Here is a 19,677-nt window from a genome sequence, read left to right as displayed (position 1 = left end):
AAACATCAATAGAACAAATTTTATACCCAATTGAATTTAGTGATCTCTTATGAATTGATGTTGCAAACCTCATTGAAGATTTATGAGAGAATGAAATACAATAGGAAAAATCTGAGACACAGTTTTTACAGTGAGTACAGAAAATGCCGTTTCAAGAATAGAGTGCATCACTGCCGGAAGTTTACAGTCAAACAGCAGCATCGATATTGCATTCCAAAGATTAGCATCAACACTACAAGAAGGATTTAATCTACCTAAACCTGAACTTTTGACTTTTGATGGAAAACCCACAGATTACTGCAAATTCATAAAGAACTTTGAAACGAATGTTGAATGTAGAGTTACAGTTAAGTTGTTTAATTCAGTATTGTAAAGGTGAGGCTAAATCTTCGATAGAAGATTGTGTATTGTTAGAGAAAAAGGTCTATTTTACACTCACGTTATGGCAGGTCACACATGATAGTTAGGTCATATATAGAAAATCTTGTATATGGTGCTCCGATAAAGGCGTCAGATTTTGAGTCACTTTCAAAATTAGCTCTTGAAATGCAAAAGTGTGAAATAACTTTATCACAATTAAGATATGTTTCTGATATAGATAATACTGATAATCTTAGAAAGATTGTATTTAGCGTTTATCTATGCATTTAAGGGTAAAATGGGTTGATATTGCTCATTCCATAACTGAAAATGGTAGAGAACCTAGATTTTCTGATTTAGGAAACTTTATTGATAAAAGGTCTCGTCTAGCTTCGTCAATGTTTGGTCTAGATCTCGTAAGAGAAAACTCAAATACATATAGAAAAGATATAGACAAACATACTGATATGAATACAAGAGAGAAGGTATCTACATTTGCTTCTAATAATATGTATGTCAGCAAGGCTACGACACAAGATCGTAAATGTATTTATTGTAATGGTACATGTAATAATTTAGAATTTATGTTTTAATTGTTTAAAGGGTAAACATTTTTCAAGGGACTGTAGAAAAGCTAAAATGTGTACTGTAGAAAATTGTAGCTCTAAACATCACATTTTAATGCATAGTTGGGGTAAATCTAACAATTTCCTATAAAATCAATTGACAGGGGAGGTAATCTCGGTTCTAACTTTGTTTCAACCTAAAATTGATTTAAATTTCCAGATGCATTTCATTTACGTATGATCATGTATGTACACGGATAAAAAGGGTTATAATTTGATAGGGTCTGCAGTAATTCATTTAATTTTGTTAAATGTAGAGTTTGCTGGTTGTTCCTTGACAACACTGACAATGTCACTTATAAAAAAAATGTTGGAAAATTACATGTTCCATTACAAATTACCCCGACTTCAAAAATAACTTAAACATGATCAGGAACGAAAAAGCTTTATTTCTTCCCGGCATTAAAGTTTTGTAAGTCAATCAAGATCACCTGAGTACTCGAGCAGGTTCGGAAATGCAAGTTCGTCCTGGTCCTTGGTTCACATCTTATTGATGAATCATTAAAAACAAGGAATTTTCAGTGTAGAATTTTTGAATTTTGAACATGAGCAGACGGGGGTACCGCAAATTTATTTGAAACAGCACATTGTTTCCTTAATTAAAATATTTAAATATCTTCGTGTTACTTGGTCCACTCATAGTTAATAAACTGTTATCACAGAGATATGTCTCGCCTTTTTGTAATTTTGATTATGCAAATGTTGAAAACAAAATAGCAATACTTTAACATCTTACACAAGTTATGAAAATATTCAAAGTCAATGAACCATGACTGAGTTACATGGCTAAACAATCTCTATGTAAATGAGATTGGCCAATGCTTATACAACTGCATACCAAATACCATCATAACCATTGACTTATTATGTCGTTCCAAAATGTAAATACAAACATTAACTAGCAGACTATAGAAAAGTCTCAAAGTCTATAAGGGGGGGGGGGGGGGGTGGGGCTATATAATCTCCATGGAAACAATACTTGCAAATGCCAATATATTTACAACCAAATATCATTGACTTAACATTAGCAGTTCATCTTAAACTGATCTAATCACAAACTAATACATGTAAACTAAGATAAGTTTTAAAGTCATTAGACTGTGACTGAGGGGTGAGGCCAAATAATCTCCGTGGAAATGAGATGTGGCAATGCTTATACAACTGAATACCAATTAACATTGGCCTACCACTAATGGTTCTCCTTGAATTGACCTAATCATAAACTTGTACATGATAACTTAGAAAAAAATTTAAAGTCAATAGACCATGACTAAGAGGGCGGATCCAAATTATCTCCATGGAAATGAGATATGCCGATGATTATTCAACTACATACCAAATATCATTGACCTACCACTTGTGGATCCCCATAAACTGACCTAATCACAAACTAATACATGTAAAATAACTAAAAGTTTCAAAGTCAATATACCATGACTAAGGGAGCGGAGCTAAATTATCTCCATGGAAATGAAATATGCTGATGTCTACATAAAAGAGGGACGAAAGATACCAAAGGGACAGCCAAACTCATAAATCTAAAACAAACTGACAACGCCATGGCTAAAAATAAAAAAGACAAACAGAAAAACAGAAAAACAATAGTACACACGACACAACATAGAAAACTAAAGAATAAACAACACGAACCCCACCAAAAACTAGGGGTGATCTCAGGTGCTCCGGAAGGGTAAGCAGATCCTGCTCCACATGTGGCACCCGTCGTGTTGCTTAAGTGATTACAAATCCGGTAAATAGTCTAATTCGGTAGGTCATATTCATGAAAGGGAAGGGGATTGTAGTTACGACGTAAGGAACATATCCGATATCATTTGTGAAACGGTTATTCCATAACGGTCAACCAACTCGTGATGGCGTCCGTAAAATTTACGAAGGGATGATTTCAACTTCACCATTTGGAACTCTTGGTTTAATAGCTTCCTTGTGAGCAGCAAACCTCTATCAAGAAAATCATGATAGGAAATGCAAGCACGGGAATATCGTATCAATTGGGAGATATATACCCCGTATGCAGGTGCTGCTGGAATGTTGCTACTTAGAAATGGAAAGTTCACAATTGGAAAGCTGAAATCATCCCTTTTGTCGTAAAGTTTTGTTTTCAACCGACCCTCATTGTCAATTTCTAGATGTAAGTCAAGATATGAAGCCGACTTAACTGTATCTGTAGTATCCTTTATCTCTAGTTCGATAGGATAGATGCGTTCCACATAGTCACCAAATTTTGAATTGTTTAGTGAAAGAACATCATCTATATAGCGGAAAGTAGAGTTAAAGGATATTGCTAACTTCTTATCTTTCTTCCTAAGAAGTTCCTGCATGAAGTCAGCCTCATAATAATAAAGAAACAAGTCGGCGAGTAGAGGGGCACAGTTTGTTCCCATTGGAATGCCGACAGTCTGTTGAAAAACACGTCCTCCGAACGTAACAAATATGTTGTCAATCAAGAAATCAAGCATCTTGATAATATCAGTTTCAGAGAATTTTTTGTTTGATCAGAGTGATTCTTTACAAAGTAGGATTTATCCCTCCCTAAGACGAGATACTTGTATCTACGTTGGCCATTCTTTTTTATGAAGCAAAGTAATATCAACTCTTTCAATTTGTCTTTTAGCTTGGAATGTGGAATACTTGTGTACAGGGTAGAAAAGTCAAATGTTTTAATACTGTTACAAGATGAAAGAGAGTTAGATTGTATGTACTCTAAAAGATCTTTTGAATTTTTAAGTATCCACATCTGATTCACGCCACCTCTAGAATAGGCAGTTTCACAATAACTTTGAAGCCCGTCTTTGATTGCTGATAAAATAGATGTTAATAATTTAGAAAGAGGTTTCGTGGAGCACTTGGAAGACCCAGCAATATACCGTTGTTTGTAAGGACACTTATGTAGTTTAGGTATCCAATACAGTGATGGAAGATCCAGTTCTTCATCTTTGGTTGAAATTCCAAAGGAACATAGAACAGACCTATGATTATCCAGGATTTCCTCTTTGGTAAGTGTCGTGAGGGTATATGTTGAGTTACCAAGTGAATTGTCAATACCTAATTCGTTTATCAAGCAGTTGATGTAGTGACTTTTACACACAAAAACGATGTTATTTGGGGCTTTATCTGCAGGGACAACAACATATTTGTCATGGAGGTCGGATAGGTGTTTTGCAACATTTGGGTCTTTAAAGATTGACGTAGCATGGTTATTGATGGACCCATTCAGTTTCTTATTTCTGATTTGTATCAACGACCTCACTGCCTTAATCCATTCGGAAAGAGTGTCTACGTCTTCCTTCTCGCGCTTAGCCCATTGCCTGGCATAATCCTCGACTGAATCCATCAAAATTTTAAAGTTGTATTTCCAATTGATGGATTTAGGCTCACGATATTTGGGACCTTTCGATAACACATTTCGTAGAGAAGTGTTATTAACAATGTTAAGGTCACCGGTAATAACGTGGCCAGCAGGATTATATGTGAATTTGGAACTAGCACAAGTGCAATCAGGAGGTTTAGACTTGAAGTCGTCAATATCGAGATCCTGCAAAACGCGTTTGTAATTGAAAATTTTAGTTGCAATAGGTTTGGTATAGGTATAAGAAATTATTGGTACAGACTGGTCTTTGAAATAAGGAGGTATTTTCGATTGCACTAATTTATGATGAAGGATATTGCCTAGGTTGACGCCATCGAGACCTTTGTTGGCAAAGGAAAGATTAAGAAAAGATCTTTTCTCTTTTTCATCTTTTCCAATGCGAACTGGCTTGAAAAGTCTGTGACTTGCAATATCCGAAATTATAGCTTCAAGTTTGTATTGGTTTGAATGAGGGTTTGTAACAGTGGATTCCAAACATAAATTGAACAGAGAATGAAGTTTCGAAAGGGGTAATGAATAAAGTTTCGTGCGAATGTGATGAATACCTAACGGCATTTGTATGAATGGCAGCAAGTCATTAATAGAGACATCATGCAGAGAAGGTGATGTATAATGACGATGACCATGACTGCGTCTACGTCGAGGAGTCGAGTTGAAAATATTCATCACATTCACCGAGTTACACGAAGGACTAGATAGAATACCTATACCATCAATTTTGTCATTGCAGCCATAAGGTGTTGCAGTTCCCAATTGTCTAATCCAGTAGTCTTCTTTTTGTCTACGGAGAGTCGTTGAAAGATTAGGATTGTTAGAGCTATGGTATATCTTTTCGATAATGCGAACTGTCATAGAAACGATGGAATGATCGGGCTGATTGAAATGCTGGTATAGAATGTCGTTAGCATTAAGGTTAATGTCTGATCTATGACCGCACATACGTTTGTTAAGCCTTCCTTTCGTTTCACCGACGTATACCAATCCGCAAAGGTTGCACTCTAATCCGTAGACGACATTTATCGATTTACAATTCAGATCATCGTAACTTCTGGTAAAATATGACTTCTTGGTCAAAACTGCATACCAAATATCATTGACCAACCACATCATGTGGTTTCCCATAAACTGATCTAATCACAAACTAATACATGTAAAATAAGCAAAAGTTTCGAAGTCAATAGACCATGACTGAGGGGGCAGTGCCAAATAATCTCCATGGAAATGAGATGTGCCAATGCTTATACAACTGCATACCAAATATGATTGACCTACCACTTGTGGTTCACCATAAGGTAGACATAATCACAAACATACACATTGTTGACGGCACCGTCGCTCCAGCCGCCGGAAACAGCATACCTATGTCTCGCTTTTTGACTCCGTCAAGGCGAGACAAAAATTACTCAAATGGGCGTAAACACAGCTGATTCTAATAAAATTTAGGTTTTTCATGAGAAAGAGAGAGGGGTATTTAATAATTTTCACACACGGAAAAAGAAAAGTTATATTATTTTTTGTAAGATGAGACACTATCCTTTTTAGAAATAGCCATGTTTCTTGGATATTATTCATTCTAATTTCAACAAAAATAAGGGGCCAGTTGCAAAGCTTATCATACTTGTCCTTTGTATAAAATGGCCTTATTTAAAGTTATGTGTGTATTACACATGCAACATTTGAGCTTCATTGCTATATGATCAATTCTCGTGTTATTGGTTATGTACAGGCATCTACTTCAGTTTGACGGCAGTTGTTCCTTGCAAATATGTAATAAATGTAAACACATGAATAAAAAGTTAACCACGACTATGTACAGTCATAGGCATGCACCCAATAAGCAATAAATTATTTTTTTCTTTAATTAAATGATATATAGTCCAAATGATCCCGAATGACTCTATTATTTAAACAAACATCCGAAAAAAATATGATAAAAACATTATAATATCTAATACTTCAACACAAAAAAATCAAAAAATCCATGTGAGATTCAAACCCTTTCTTGATAATAATATTTTCTTTCAAGTTTTAGGCTCTACCGATTGAGCTACGTCGGTGCATATAATTATCTCTGGTATTTATCAACTATATAGGTACAATTGGGCGTATGACATTTGCGCCGATTTTGAAAATTTTCATTCTTTCATTTGCGCCGATTTTGAAAATTTTCATTCTTTCATTTGCGCCGATTTCATTTTTTCATTTGCGCCGATTTTATATTTGCTCCTAATTAGATTTACAGGTAAGTTAAAACTTGTACATGTACTCACTACTGTGCTATACCATTGGTAAAATCTGGTTATAATTGTTTTTCATCCATGTTTAAGTTAATTTTGATCCATATTGTTCTGGAACTTCGTTGTAACTTGATGGTCATATTGCGCATTGAAACGGACCGAGAAGTAAATTCTTTAATCATCGAGGGCCATACATATCGGAAGGTCAGTGTTCTCAAACATAAGTTAACTACATATCTTACTAATGTACCATAAAATCGTGTAAAGCCAGAGTTACCACGGATTCTATTGTCAAAACACAGATCGATCATAACCATGTGGTAAATGTCCGAAAGACAGATGCTAAAGAACTACGGATACGGTCAACAAGGAAAAAAGTCTGGAGATGTATCTTGTAGGCCTTCATCCACCTCCCAGTGGTGAGCAGGGGACAACAGTTATATACATGTTGTGATTGACAATTCATTACATTTGTACAAGTGGCAAATGGAAGAGGTCTATAATGATAAATGAATAATAACATGACTTGGATGGAGAGTTCTCTCATTGACACTCACCATCTTCTTATATCTATTCACCTGTAATTTACCTGTAATAGAATCAGCGCAAATGAAAACAAAAATCGGCGCAAACGAAAGAAAAATCGGCGCAAATGAAATGCAGATCGGCGCAAATGCAAAACGCCGGTCCCTAATTTAGCGATGTTCCACTTTTTCTTTAAAAAGTTGTTTTTTAGGTATTAAGGACACACTAAACTAATTTCATTTTTGACGGGAACAGTTGTATTAATTACAACAAAAACCACCAGATGCTCCGCACATCCCCCTTTCCCTTATTCCAAAACTGATCTCAATTCAAATTTCTAATGGCGTTTGCAACAATAACTTCTCATTCAAATACATCTTAAAATGTAAAAAAAGTGCTTGTTATCACTGAATGGTAAAGATTGTTTTAATTTATCAGTTGGTAGTAAAGTGAATATACATTGTATATTGTATAAAACAATGATTTAATATGGAACGCCGTAACTGCCTTATGTTAAAAACTTTCATTATATGATGGTACTTTGACATTATACGATGGTACTTTGACATTATACGATGGTACTTTGACATTATGCGATGGTACTTTGACATTATATGATGGTACTTTGACATTATACGATGGTACTTTGACATTATACGATGATACTTTGACATTATATGATGGTACTTTGACATTATACGATGGTACTTTGCCATTATACGATGGTACTTTGACATTATATGATGGTACTTTGTCAATTTACAGTAGCTCGGGTGTCTTCTACAAATTTAATCATTTTTATATCAGTTGCGAGGTTTATTATTAAAAGAAACATAAATCATAATATATTGAAAAGCATTTTAATTATTTTACAAAAGTCACACTGAAGAATGTATGATATTTTATTTCATTAACCTGCAGCAGTGGCGGATCCAGGTGGGGGGTTCCGGGTGTTGGAACCCCCACTTTTTTTGGCCGATCAATGCATTTGAATGGGAGCATATAGTTGGAACCCCCCCTTTACTCTGGGTTGGGACCCCCCCCCCCCCTTATAAAATGGCTGGATCCGCCACTGTGCAGTTTGCTCCTGGAAGGCCGTATACAATATACGTATGACAATTTTTATTGTGAAATGTTTTTAAAATATATTTAAAAGAGTGAGAATATCAAATAAGATATTTTACATTTGGAACTTTTGGATTATAGCTCTTCATCTTTTATATAGGCTTTGGATTTCAAATATTTTGGCCACGAGCATCACTGAAGAGACTTGTATTGTCGAAATGCGCATCTGGTGCAAGAAAATTGGTACCGTTAATTTTATTACAGAGACGTCACTATAAGTAATAACTATTTGTAACTTATTGAGATAACAAAACAATCATTCTTTTTTAAAACTATATTTTCTAAAACTAAACTACTTAGATTTTTTATAAACTATGGTTTGGCTTAAAAACAAATCCCGCATATCACATACTTTTCTATTTAGACTCATTATCTAGATATCATTTCTTAAGTTTCAGTTAATTTGAAAACAAGTAGATTGCCCCCCCCCCCCCCTTTCCCTTTTTTTTTTAAAGAAAAAAGAGAGATGTTTCCAGCAATCACGTTTTTTGACAGACCACAATTTCAAGTTAACTGAAACAGAGACATACAAAAATGTCCCTGACTAAAGGCAGTCAAGTTATTTTGTTATTGACCTATGCATTATTCCGGCTAAAGTGTAAAAATGCAAGGATAAATGGTTATGCACATTTCGGCGTCTTTGGCCAGTCCATCAAGTTGCCTCTTGACAAACTATAAGTAAATGGAATTCTTTGTTGAAGAGCTCTCATATATTATCTTCTGTCAAGTTTTATTGTACGTATTGTCTCTACAGAATTCCGTTATGTTATTCCACTTGATTCACATGCTGTAGAAAATTTTCCTTACGTACTCCGGAACCGAAGACCGGTACCGCAGCATGTTTTTAGACGCACCCAATATTTTTGAACAAGACAATGGCGGAAAAAATAAACATCATTCTACAGGAGCTAGGTTTGGAAAGTGTTACACATAATTTCGAGAGCGAGAAGATTGACCTTCAAACATGTTTGTCATTAAATGACACACAGCTAATAAGATTAGGTGTAAATGCAATGGGCGATAGATTGCGGTTAAATGCAAGGGTAAGGTCGGAATTATGCAACGATGACCAGTTAAAAGAAGGGACTTCCGATTTGTCTTCTTCATCGCAACCCACTTCATCATTAGCATGTGGAATACTGAGACAAAGAAATATCTTATTTGGTAAAAGAAAAAATAATTCAAAGAAAAGGTCATCGTCCCTGGCAAATTTTGAAACGGATGATAACAAAGCGGAATTGGAAGGTGGTCAATCTAAAGGAAAAAGTAAAAAGAAGGCCAAACACACCAATAGACCTTGGACAGTAACAGTAGTATGTCAATCAAATAAAAATGCTGACAAAGTACCATCCCCTTCAGAAAAGGACAATCTTTTTAAGGCTTGTTTAGGGTCAAAGAAAATAAAATTTCATGCAGATGACACAGAGCAAGATTTGTTGGATAAAATAAATTCTGATATTGTTGAAGGCCTAGATAATGAAACCGTTGGGTTCCCTCAACTAAAAGGTTGTGGCGGGATTGAGCTGTTGAAATGCAACCAGAATTCCAGGGACCTTCAGGTTATTGACTGTACATGGTCCGTCAAGAAACTAAAGGATTACTTAGGAAATCAGGCAAAATTGTATGTAAGGCCTATACAAAAAGATTTAGATATGGAGCCAGTACAGAAGAGTTGTAATTCTAATTCCCGCTCAGAAGTTAAATGTAATAGCTGCTTTAAAACTTTTTCGGTAAAAGATATCCGAGAACATACAAATACATGTGTTATTGCGAAACTAAATGAAGAAAATCCAAACAGTGACTCAGATGATCTGCTAGATCCTATGTTGAATCGCAATGACACCGTAAAAGATGACACTACAAGTATCTTATTAAAAGATGAGGAAATTAACGTATTAGCCCCTGCCACAAACATAGTGAAAGATGACAGTACAATTATCTTATTAAAAGATGATGAAATAAATGAAGTTGCCCCTGCCACAAACACAGATGCTGTTGCTGATGATTTCTGTACAGCAATACCACTTTCTGATATATGTAGTGCTAGTCCAGAAAATAACAATGCTGCACAGATTCCAAGCCAACTACACCTAATTAACTGTAAGTCAAACCAGAACTCAGACTTAGACCATATAATAGCAAATGGTATAGATGAATGTCTTAGAACAGAAATGAACGATCCAGTGGAAATTCTGCGTTATTTTCAAGGTTTGATTGTAACAGGGAGAAAACTAGAATTACAACATGAAGACACTGTTCAACCTGAACCTGATAATCATGATGGCTCAACTAACTTTATCATAGTTGATAGATCCAATATTTTGCAAACTGCTTTAGAAGAAATTGGTGGAACTCAAGAAACAGATCTGAGAAAGACCCTTGAGGTTCAATTTTATAATGAGGTATGTATCCTTTTTTTTATGTTTTCAACTTTTAATTGCTGAAGTGACTATTGTTAAAGGCAGCTAAGGCCAAAAACAAATTTGTGAGTTTAGGGTTTCAACCCCTCAAAAAATAGAGAAGGTACATTTTGTAAGTAAGATTTTTTCCAATTTTTTATTACCTTGAATTGATTGGAAGGAAATCCAAAGTTTAACATGTTAAAAGTGCGTACCAAAAATGTCAATAAAAATGCTAGGGCAGTGCGCATAAAACAGGGTAAAAACATTTTTTACATAAATAAGGCCGTTAGTTTCTCGTTTGAATTGTTTTACATTGTCTTATCAGGGCCTTTTATAGCTGACTATGCGATATGGGCTTTGCTCATTGTTGAAGGCGGTACAGTGACCTATAGTTGTTAATGTTTGTGTCATTTTGATCTTTTTGTGGGTAGTTGTCTCATTGGCAATCATACCACATCTTCTTTTTTATAGGTAGGGAGATGCTTATCATGATTTCTGTCCGTTTTGTTTGTCTGTCCATCATGGGGTACCCTATTTGTGGCGACAAACAAACGTATGAATTTTAATGAAACTTTCACAGAATTTTTAGCATGTTTAGTACATTGTTCATGTACATAATGCCAGTGTGGGCCTATTTTATATTTGCTTCAAATGACTTTTGGGGTGTCCAACAGCAAAATATGGGCTTAGCCTTAGTCTGAGTATTAGTCATTAATTATTGTACACTTAAGAGCAGTGGCATTCATTTGTGTCCCATCAATCCACAGTACCTATATTTTGTTTAAATTTGTGTTAGTAAGCTCAGAAAAAAAGGATAGGTACATACATGACATACATGTAACATGATTTTTGTCGAGCCTGCAACTTTTGTTGCAGAAAGCTCGACATAGGGATACTGATACGGCGGCGGCGTTAGCTAACTTCTTAAAATCTTTTTATTTTAGAAGGTAGAAGACCTTGATGCTTCATACTTTGTATGTAGATTCCTCATGTTACGAACTTTCCGTCAGTTACATGTCCAATGTCCTTGACCTCATTTTCATGATTCAGTGACTTCTTGAAAAAAAAGTTAATATTTTTTGTAATGTTAAATTCTCTCTTATTATAAGTAATAGGACCTCAACCTCATTTCTTGGATCAGTGAACAAGGTTAAATTTTGGTGGTCAGGTCCATATCTCAGATACTATAAGCAATAGGTCTAGTATATTCGGTGTATGGAAGGACTGTACATATTATGTCCAACTGGCAGGTGTCAACTGACCTTGACCTCATTTCCATGGTTCGGTGGTTATAGTTAAGTTTTTGTGTTTTGGTCTGTTTTTCTTATACTATATGTAATAGGTCTACTATATTTGGTGTATGGAATGATTGTAAGGTGTATATGTCTAGCTGTCAGGTGTCATCTGACCTTGACCTCTTTTAATGGTTCAGTGGTCAAAGTTAAGTTTTTGAGTTTTGGTCTATTTTTCTTATACTTTATGCATTAGGTCAACTATATTTGGTGTATGGAAATATTTTATGATGTATATCTGTTATGCAGGTTTTATTTGACCGTGACCTCATTTTCATGGTTCATTGCACAGTGTTGAGTTTTTGTGTTTAAGACTATTTTACTTAATTTATAAGTAATAGGTCAATTACATATGTTGTATAGAAGTATTGTTAGCTGTACATGTCTGCCTGGTATGGTTTATCTGACCTTGACCTCGTTTTCATGGTTCATTGATCAATTTTTTGTTTGCTTGGTTAATGTTGAGTTTATGTGACAGTTGTAATAAAGCTTTATATTTAGGTCTATCAACATAATATCAATGATTAGTAAAGACGGCGAGACATTTCAGCATGTGCACTCTTGTTTAAAAACATTTTTTCTCTGAGGTAATTGGGAGTCCCCAATCTAACTGCAACTTCGCAAAAAAGTCAGATTAAGAAAGAGTGACATTAACATGCTTAAGAGTTATGTATTCGCAGCTAGGAGTTGTTTCTGACTTTTTGTTTTTACTTTCGTTTGTACAATGCTTGATCCGCTGAAAAGACTATAACCTTAACCTACATTTTATGCTTGAGTTAATCATGTTAATATATATAAAATTGTTATTTGGTGTTGCAGCAAATTGAACTCGAAATGCCATTTTTACAAATTTTTTAGTAACACTAATACTACATGAAATATTATTTCACATACATGTACTACAGTACTTGTTGATAACAGTCATGTGAACATGTTGAACTTTTGAACAAGCTTTAGGTCTTCCTGTTGATTAGCAAGACTGAAAATGAATGTTAATTTAATTGAGTGTGAACATTTTGCAGACTGCTTCTGACTATGGAGGACCAAGAAAGAAGTTTTTTCGCTTAGTACTGAATGCTATCTACAAAAAGTATTTTGAAAAAGGACTAAGATCATATATGGCAGATGATTATACTACAGTTGGCAAAATTATGGGTAAATATTTCAATAGCGTGAATGATGTTCTCGAAAATAATATATAGATATTTTTGATATTACATGAAAATGGGGATTCAGCTCTAAATTTGGATTGTGATTAAATAGTTGACACAGCATAGGTTTTGGACACAGAATGAATGTGGTCTGATGAACTTAAAATATTTTTTTTGTCTTTGAGCAATCACTATGCTGTTGAATATTAATCCTCTCAAAAAAATATTTGAAGAAATTTTCTTTTTATTTATGAAATGTGAAATGAGAAAAATTAACCCCCCCCCCACCATTTTTTTTTTCACATCCCTTTCCCTTTTTTCAAAACTGATCTCAATTCAAATTTCTAATGGAATTTGCAACAATAACTACTCATTTAAATACATCATAAAATATTAAAATGTAACAAAAAGTGCTTGTTATCACTGAATGGTAAAGAGTGTTTTAATTTATCAGTTGGTAGTAAAAGTGAATATACATTGTGCATTGTATAAAACAATGATTTAAGTTGATTCAACTACTATTCTGGACAAAGAAAGATAACTCCAATTGAAAATTTCTTGCTATTGCGCAATATTGTGCAATTAGATATTTCTTGCTATTGCGCAATACTGTGCAACTGAAGATTTCTCGCTATTGTGCAATATTGTGTAATTGAAAATTTCTTGCTATTGCACAATACTGTGCAATTGAAGATTTCTTGCTATTGCTGAATACTGTGCAATTGAAAATTTCTTGCTATTGCACAATACTTAATATAATAATTTTGGATCCTGATTTGGACGAACTTAAACTGGGCCCATAATCGAAAATCTGAGTACATGTTTAGATTCAGCATATCAAAGAAACCCAAGAATTCATTTTTTGTTAAAATCAAACTGAGTTTAATTTTGGACCCTTTGGACTTTAATGTAGACCAATTTGAAAACAGGACCAAAAATTAAGAATCTTCATACACAGTTAGATTTGGCATATCAAAGAACCCCAATTATTCAATTTTTGATGAAATCAAACAAAGTTTAATTTCGGACCACGATTTGGACCAACTTGAAAACTGGGCCAATAATCAAAAATCTAAGTACATTTTTAGATTCAGCATATCAAAAACCCCAAGGATTCAATTTTTGTTAAAATCAAACTAAGTTTAATTTTGCTGGACCCTTTGGACCTTAATGTGGACCAATTTGAAAACGGGACCAAAAATTAAGAATCTACATACACAGTTAGATTCGGCATATCAAAGAACCTCAATTATTCAATTTTAGATGAAATTTAACAAAGTTTAATTTTGGACCCTTTGGGCCCCTTATTCCTAAACTGTTGGGACCAAAACTCCCAAAATCAATCCCAACCTTCCTTTTATGGGCATAAACCTTGTGTTTAAATTTCATAGATTTCTATTTACTTATACTAAAGTTATGATGCGAAAACCAAGAAAAATGCTTATTTGGGCCCCTTTTTGGCCCCTTATTCCTAAACTGTTGTGACCTTAACTCCCAAAATCAATCCCAACCTTTCTTTTGTGGTCATAAACCTTGTGTTTAAATTTCATTGATTTCTATATACCTCTACTAAAGTTATTGTGCGAAAACCAAGAATAATGCTTATTTTGGCCCCTTATTCCTAAACTGTTCGAACCAAAACTCCCAAAATCAATCCCAACCGTCCTTTTGTGGTCATAAACCTTGTGTTTAAATTTCATAGATTTCTATTCACTTATACTAAAGTTAGAGTGCGAAAACTAAAAGTCTTCGGACGACGACGACGACGACGATGACAACGCCAACGTGATACCAATATACGACCAAAACATTTTCAATTTTTGCAGTCGTATAAAAAACATAACTTTTTTGGGGTTTAAAATGTCCTTTTGGGGGATTTCCTGTTTTCCAACCTGAAAACAACCTAAATTCCGCATATTTGACTTTTGATCCTTTTGACGGTTGAATTAACTATCTTTCACACATATCATATGATCAAAAAGCATTTTTACTTTTTGTTTTTAAAGTAAGTTTAATTCTTTCAGCACTCTTGAAATTGGCCCCCCTGTGAAAAAAATGATCGGGAAATTGGCCCTTCCTCTTTAGTTAAATCCATCCCGTAAGGGTTTAATATCATACCATCATAATTTATTCTATTAAAATATACAAGAACATAACAGGTATCATGAAAATAACTGGTTTTATAATACATTTGCAATGTGTTTAGTACTTCTATCTTTGTCTTTGGTCGTTTAAAAAACCCACTTTAAAATGTTTGTTTATACTGCTCATTTGTTTATAATCAAGGTACTTTATAAACACTATTTTGATCATTTTAATATCAAATCAAACAGAAAACCTATTACAGTTGAATATATATATACGATTTCTATTTATGAAAGTAAAATTATCGGACTTTTTAAGCACCATAAAACAATATTGCTTTTATTCAATTTTACCTGGTGGTTGATCAAATGTAACTAATGCTGTGCCTTCTGCCTCACCAAATATAGACTCTTTTAGAATACAATTTGATTTAACTTCCAGAAAATTCTTCAGTCTATCTTCAGTGGTTGTAGGACGGATATTTGTTTTGAACACTTTATCATCATGTTTTGGAACCGTTTTTTGTGGAGTTGGTGGGACATACCGTTTTGCTTTTAGTGTCTTCCCATCAACTCGAAGGTTTTTACTCATTACTGCTTCAATTGCTAAAATGTACAAGGAGAAATGGTATTGTTTATCATGAAATAAAAAAAAATATGTTCCAAAGCAGTAATTTGGTAAACATAATCTGTTATCACAAGGATATGTCTCGCTTTTTTGTCATTTAGATAATGCAAATGTTAAAATTAAAATAGCAACACTTCAACATGTAAATTTAAACAAAGTCAATTAAGGAATGACTGTCATATTTTTTCTGTCTATGAAGAAATAACATAAAAAAATATGGTGCACACTGAATAACACGCGTAGCGGGTTATTTAACAGTGTGTACCACATTTTTTATGTTATTTCGAATAGACAGAACAAATATTACAGTCGTTTCTTATAATTTAATTCTAAATTCAATTTCAAACCGTAGAAAACCATGAAAAAACGTTGATGACGTCATGGTCACATGACGAAATTATGTATATGGGCTGATAACAAAATAACGTCAGCCAATCAAAAGACGCGTTACATCTAAAATTAAATTATTGAACCATAACTGAAAGTACATGGCTGAAAAATCTCCATGGAAATGAGATATGCCAATGCTAATACAACTGCATGCATACCAAATACCACTGACTTATCATAAGTAGTTCCCTTTAAACAAACCTTAACACAAACTAATACATGTAAAACTAAGCAAAATTTCAAATTCAATGAACCATAAATGAGGGAGTGTGGTCAAATAATCTCCATAGTAATGAGATGTGTCAATGCTAATACAACTGCATACCAAATATCATTGGCTACCACTAGTGACTCCCCTAAAACTGACCTAATCACAAACAAATACATGAAAACGAAGTAAAAATTTCAATGTCAATAGACAATGACAGAGGTGTTTGAACCAGATAATCTTCATTGAAATGAAATATACCAATGCTTATACAACTGCATACCAATTATCATTTACTTACCATTAGTGTTTCCCCATAAACAGACCTAATACATGAAAACTAGGCAAAAATTTCAAAGTCAATAGACCATGACTGGCCAAATAATCTCCATGGAAATGAGATAAGCCAAATGCTCACCAATTATCTTGCTTTTTGACTCTGTCAAGAGAGACAAAAATGAACACCAACAGTGTTGGATCCAGGGGGGGTTCAGAGGTTGGAACCCCACCTTTTTTTGACGATCAATGCATTTGAATGGCGACATGTGGTTGGAATCCCCCTTTGTCCTGGGTTTGTAACCCCACCTCCTTTTTTAAATGGCTGAATCGGCCCCTAAGCAGATTTCCTAGTATTTGAGGATGATGACAAATACATTATGCTTCAAAGAAAATTTTAGGTATAAGTTTAAAATTAAAAAAAAAGTGATTTTGTGAAAAGTAAATAGGACAGCAACTCAATAACACATCAAACAAAAGATCATCCCTGCTGATTGTTTGGGTTTGTGTTTTTTTAGTTGTTCTTTACAGTGTTTGTAACCTGTTGTTTGTCTTTTTTTTTCATTTTTCTTATTTTGCCATTATTTTTTTTAATTAGGAATTTTTATTGTGTGTTTGATATCTTCTGCTGAGCGTATGACATTTGCGCCGATTTTGAATTTTTTTCACTCTTTCATTTGCGCCGATATAATTTTTTCATTTGCGCCGATTTTGTTTTCTCCTAATTGGATTGACAGGTAAGTTACAGGTAAGTTAATACTTTTACATGGGCTGAGCACAGAGTATAAAGAAAAATTAAGCAACATTGGTAAATGGCTATCCCATTTTTTAGGGTTACCATTCCTTCCCCAAAATGAAATCATCACGTTTGACAATATGTCTGACGCTCCTTCTGATGACAAATGTCTTACATTTTTAGCCTAAAGACTAAGTACATAGAGAATAATACATGGCAAAATCCGTATCATATGCCGTATCATCCTGAAATACCAATATCAGCCAGAGGGCCTTTATTCCGAGGAATGATATTGGTCGAGGGTGATACGGCATTTGATACAGATTTTGCCATATTTTATAAGCTTAATCATATATTTCAACAGGAGAGTACATATGAACTGCTTTCTGATCCTTAGCACCTGGGTTACCTTCTTTTTTCTTTTTTTAAAAGCTTTAAAACAGTCGGAAAGCAAGCCCTTAGAAACGACCGTTGTTGCTACTTTCCTAAGACAACAATTTTGGCGCCAATTTGGATGTTTATCTTTTTTTTAGTTTCTTACTTGCCATTAGGGTCTGAAATAGATTTATTTCGATTTATTAAGCATGGAGTTTATTATCAAAAGGAAACAAAATCTCAAACATGTCAAATTGGCCGTCTTTTAACGATCCCGTAATGCCGTTGATCGTCGTTTAAAATTATTTTCTTCTATATTTCACAGATTAACAAAGACTATATGTACTATACAAACAATAAATAATACGTATCTCAAAATTTAAAAAAAGCATCAAGTATAACGTTCGCTTGCCCCTTGGGAAACCCCGTTTGAACTAAATTCCAAAAGAAAGACATTTTTTGACATTGTAGTTTTTCAGTCTTACACATCGATGTCACCTGGCATCTGAACACAGTCAATGTACACACATTTAGTATGTTTGTTTGAAAAATTAATGGCGAGATCAGCTGTGAATATTTGACTGGATTAATTATCCTCTTTAAGTCAGTGAAATGTATGACTTAACTAAAACAAGGTAAGGAAATCTTATACTGTCTTTGCACAACCTTAACTGCTTTAGATGACTGACATAAAACACATTCGTTGTTTATAATAATATATTTTCTTTTGTGATAAAGGAATCCTGCAAAAGTAAATGAGAAAGTATTGTACTAAATTTGAACTTAGCCAGCCAACAACCATTTGATTTTCTGGTGGGGGTAGGGGGTGGTGGCTATTGATTGTTTTGAAAAAAAGTTTGTTTCCAATAAAAAAATTAGTTGTTTTTGACCCTGAGAAAAAAAAATGTTTGTTTTACCCTCAGATGCCATTAAATGAAATGCTAAAATTGAAAGAGAGGAATTGTTTTCAACTTGTCTGGAAAAAAATCCATAGATCTAGTTCCCCCCTCCCTGAAAACAAATGGTTGCTGCCTTCAAACAATCTCTTTCAGAGTATCAATCTTATTCAAAGCATTATCATACTGACATGAAGTGTGACTTAATTTTGACTTGTGATCTAAAACATAATTGTTGACTTAGCCCCCAGGAACTGCTCTGAAATACTTTTGTATAAATGTAAAAATGCATAGTTTTTTTAATGTTATTATTATTTTTTTCAAATAGAAAAGGAAAATATTACTGAGTCTATTTTGTTCTTATTTATTATTTTCAAGTTCATGATTAGCACCATTTATTTATTGGTTTAGTGTGTCATTTTTATAATTTGAGTCCATTCATTAGAACTATAACTTGCATGAAATCAATGAGACAACATGTATTGTTATATTTAGTTTGTTCATACAAGGATTGCAAACTAATTTTGCTTTTATAAATTTAAAATAACGAAGATTGTACATTCAGAATACTTTCATTATGATCTCTTTTAAGTTTAAATGAAAAAGGTAGGACCACCTTGTAATGAAAAGGAATTCCTGTTTTTTTATCATTTTAATACTGTCTTGATCCATTTTTCTTGAATACTTAGACTACCCCTTGTATAAATTGAGTAGACATTTATTTCTGTGTTAAAATAACTGTGTTGCAGCAGTAAAAATACCAACCAAAACATGAATATTAAATTAACTCTTGGAATATTAAATTAATATTAAATTATTAACCCTATTATGGCACATAGGGACACATAGGGCCTATTTCACTGGGACTGAGTTCTGAAAAGTGATACAATGTGTTTCTATATTTTTTTGGCACATGTTTACAGTATCAAAATATATTTAATAAGATAATTTTAATAATATCCACATGTAAATAACAGC

The 19,677-nt window shown here is 33.8% G+C and overlaps 1 protein-coding gene across 1 annotated transcript in view; it reads right to left on the bottom strand.

The window, feature by feature from the left end:
• Nucleotides 1-15,530: 15,530 nt before the first annotated feature.
• The window catches only part of LOC139484106 (uncharacterized), a 121,759-nt gene continuing 117,612 nt past the window's right edge, over nt 15,531-19,677 (bottom strand). Inside the window, exon 14 of the mRNA XM_071267834.1 lies at nt 15,531-15,796. Coding sequence (XP_071123935.1) covers nt 15,531-15,796 — 266 coding nt within the window. The remainder of the gene's footprint in view (nt 15,797-19,677) is intronic.

Source organism: Mytilus edulis, chromosome 8 (assembly GCF_963676685.1).
Source record: "Mytilus edulis chromosome 8, xbMytEdul2.2, whole genome shotgun sequence".
NCBI classification, from domain to species: Eukaryota; Metazoa; Mollusca; class Bivalvia; order Mytilida; family Mytilidae; genus Mytilus; species Mytilus edulis.
The sequence above is the reverse complement of the archived record's forward strand: the minus strand, read 5'-3'. Positions and strand labels throughout refer to the sequence as shown.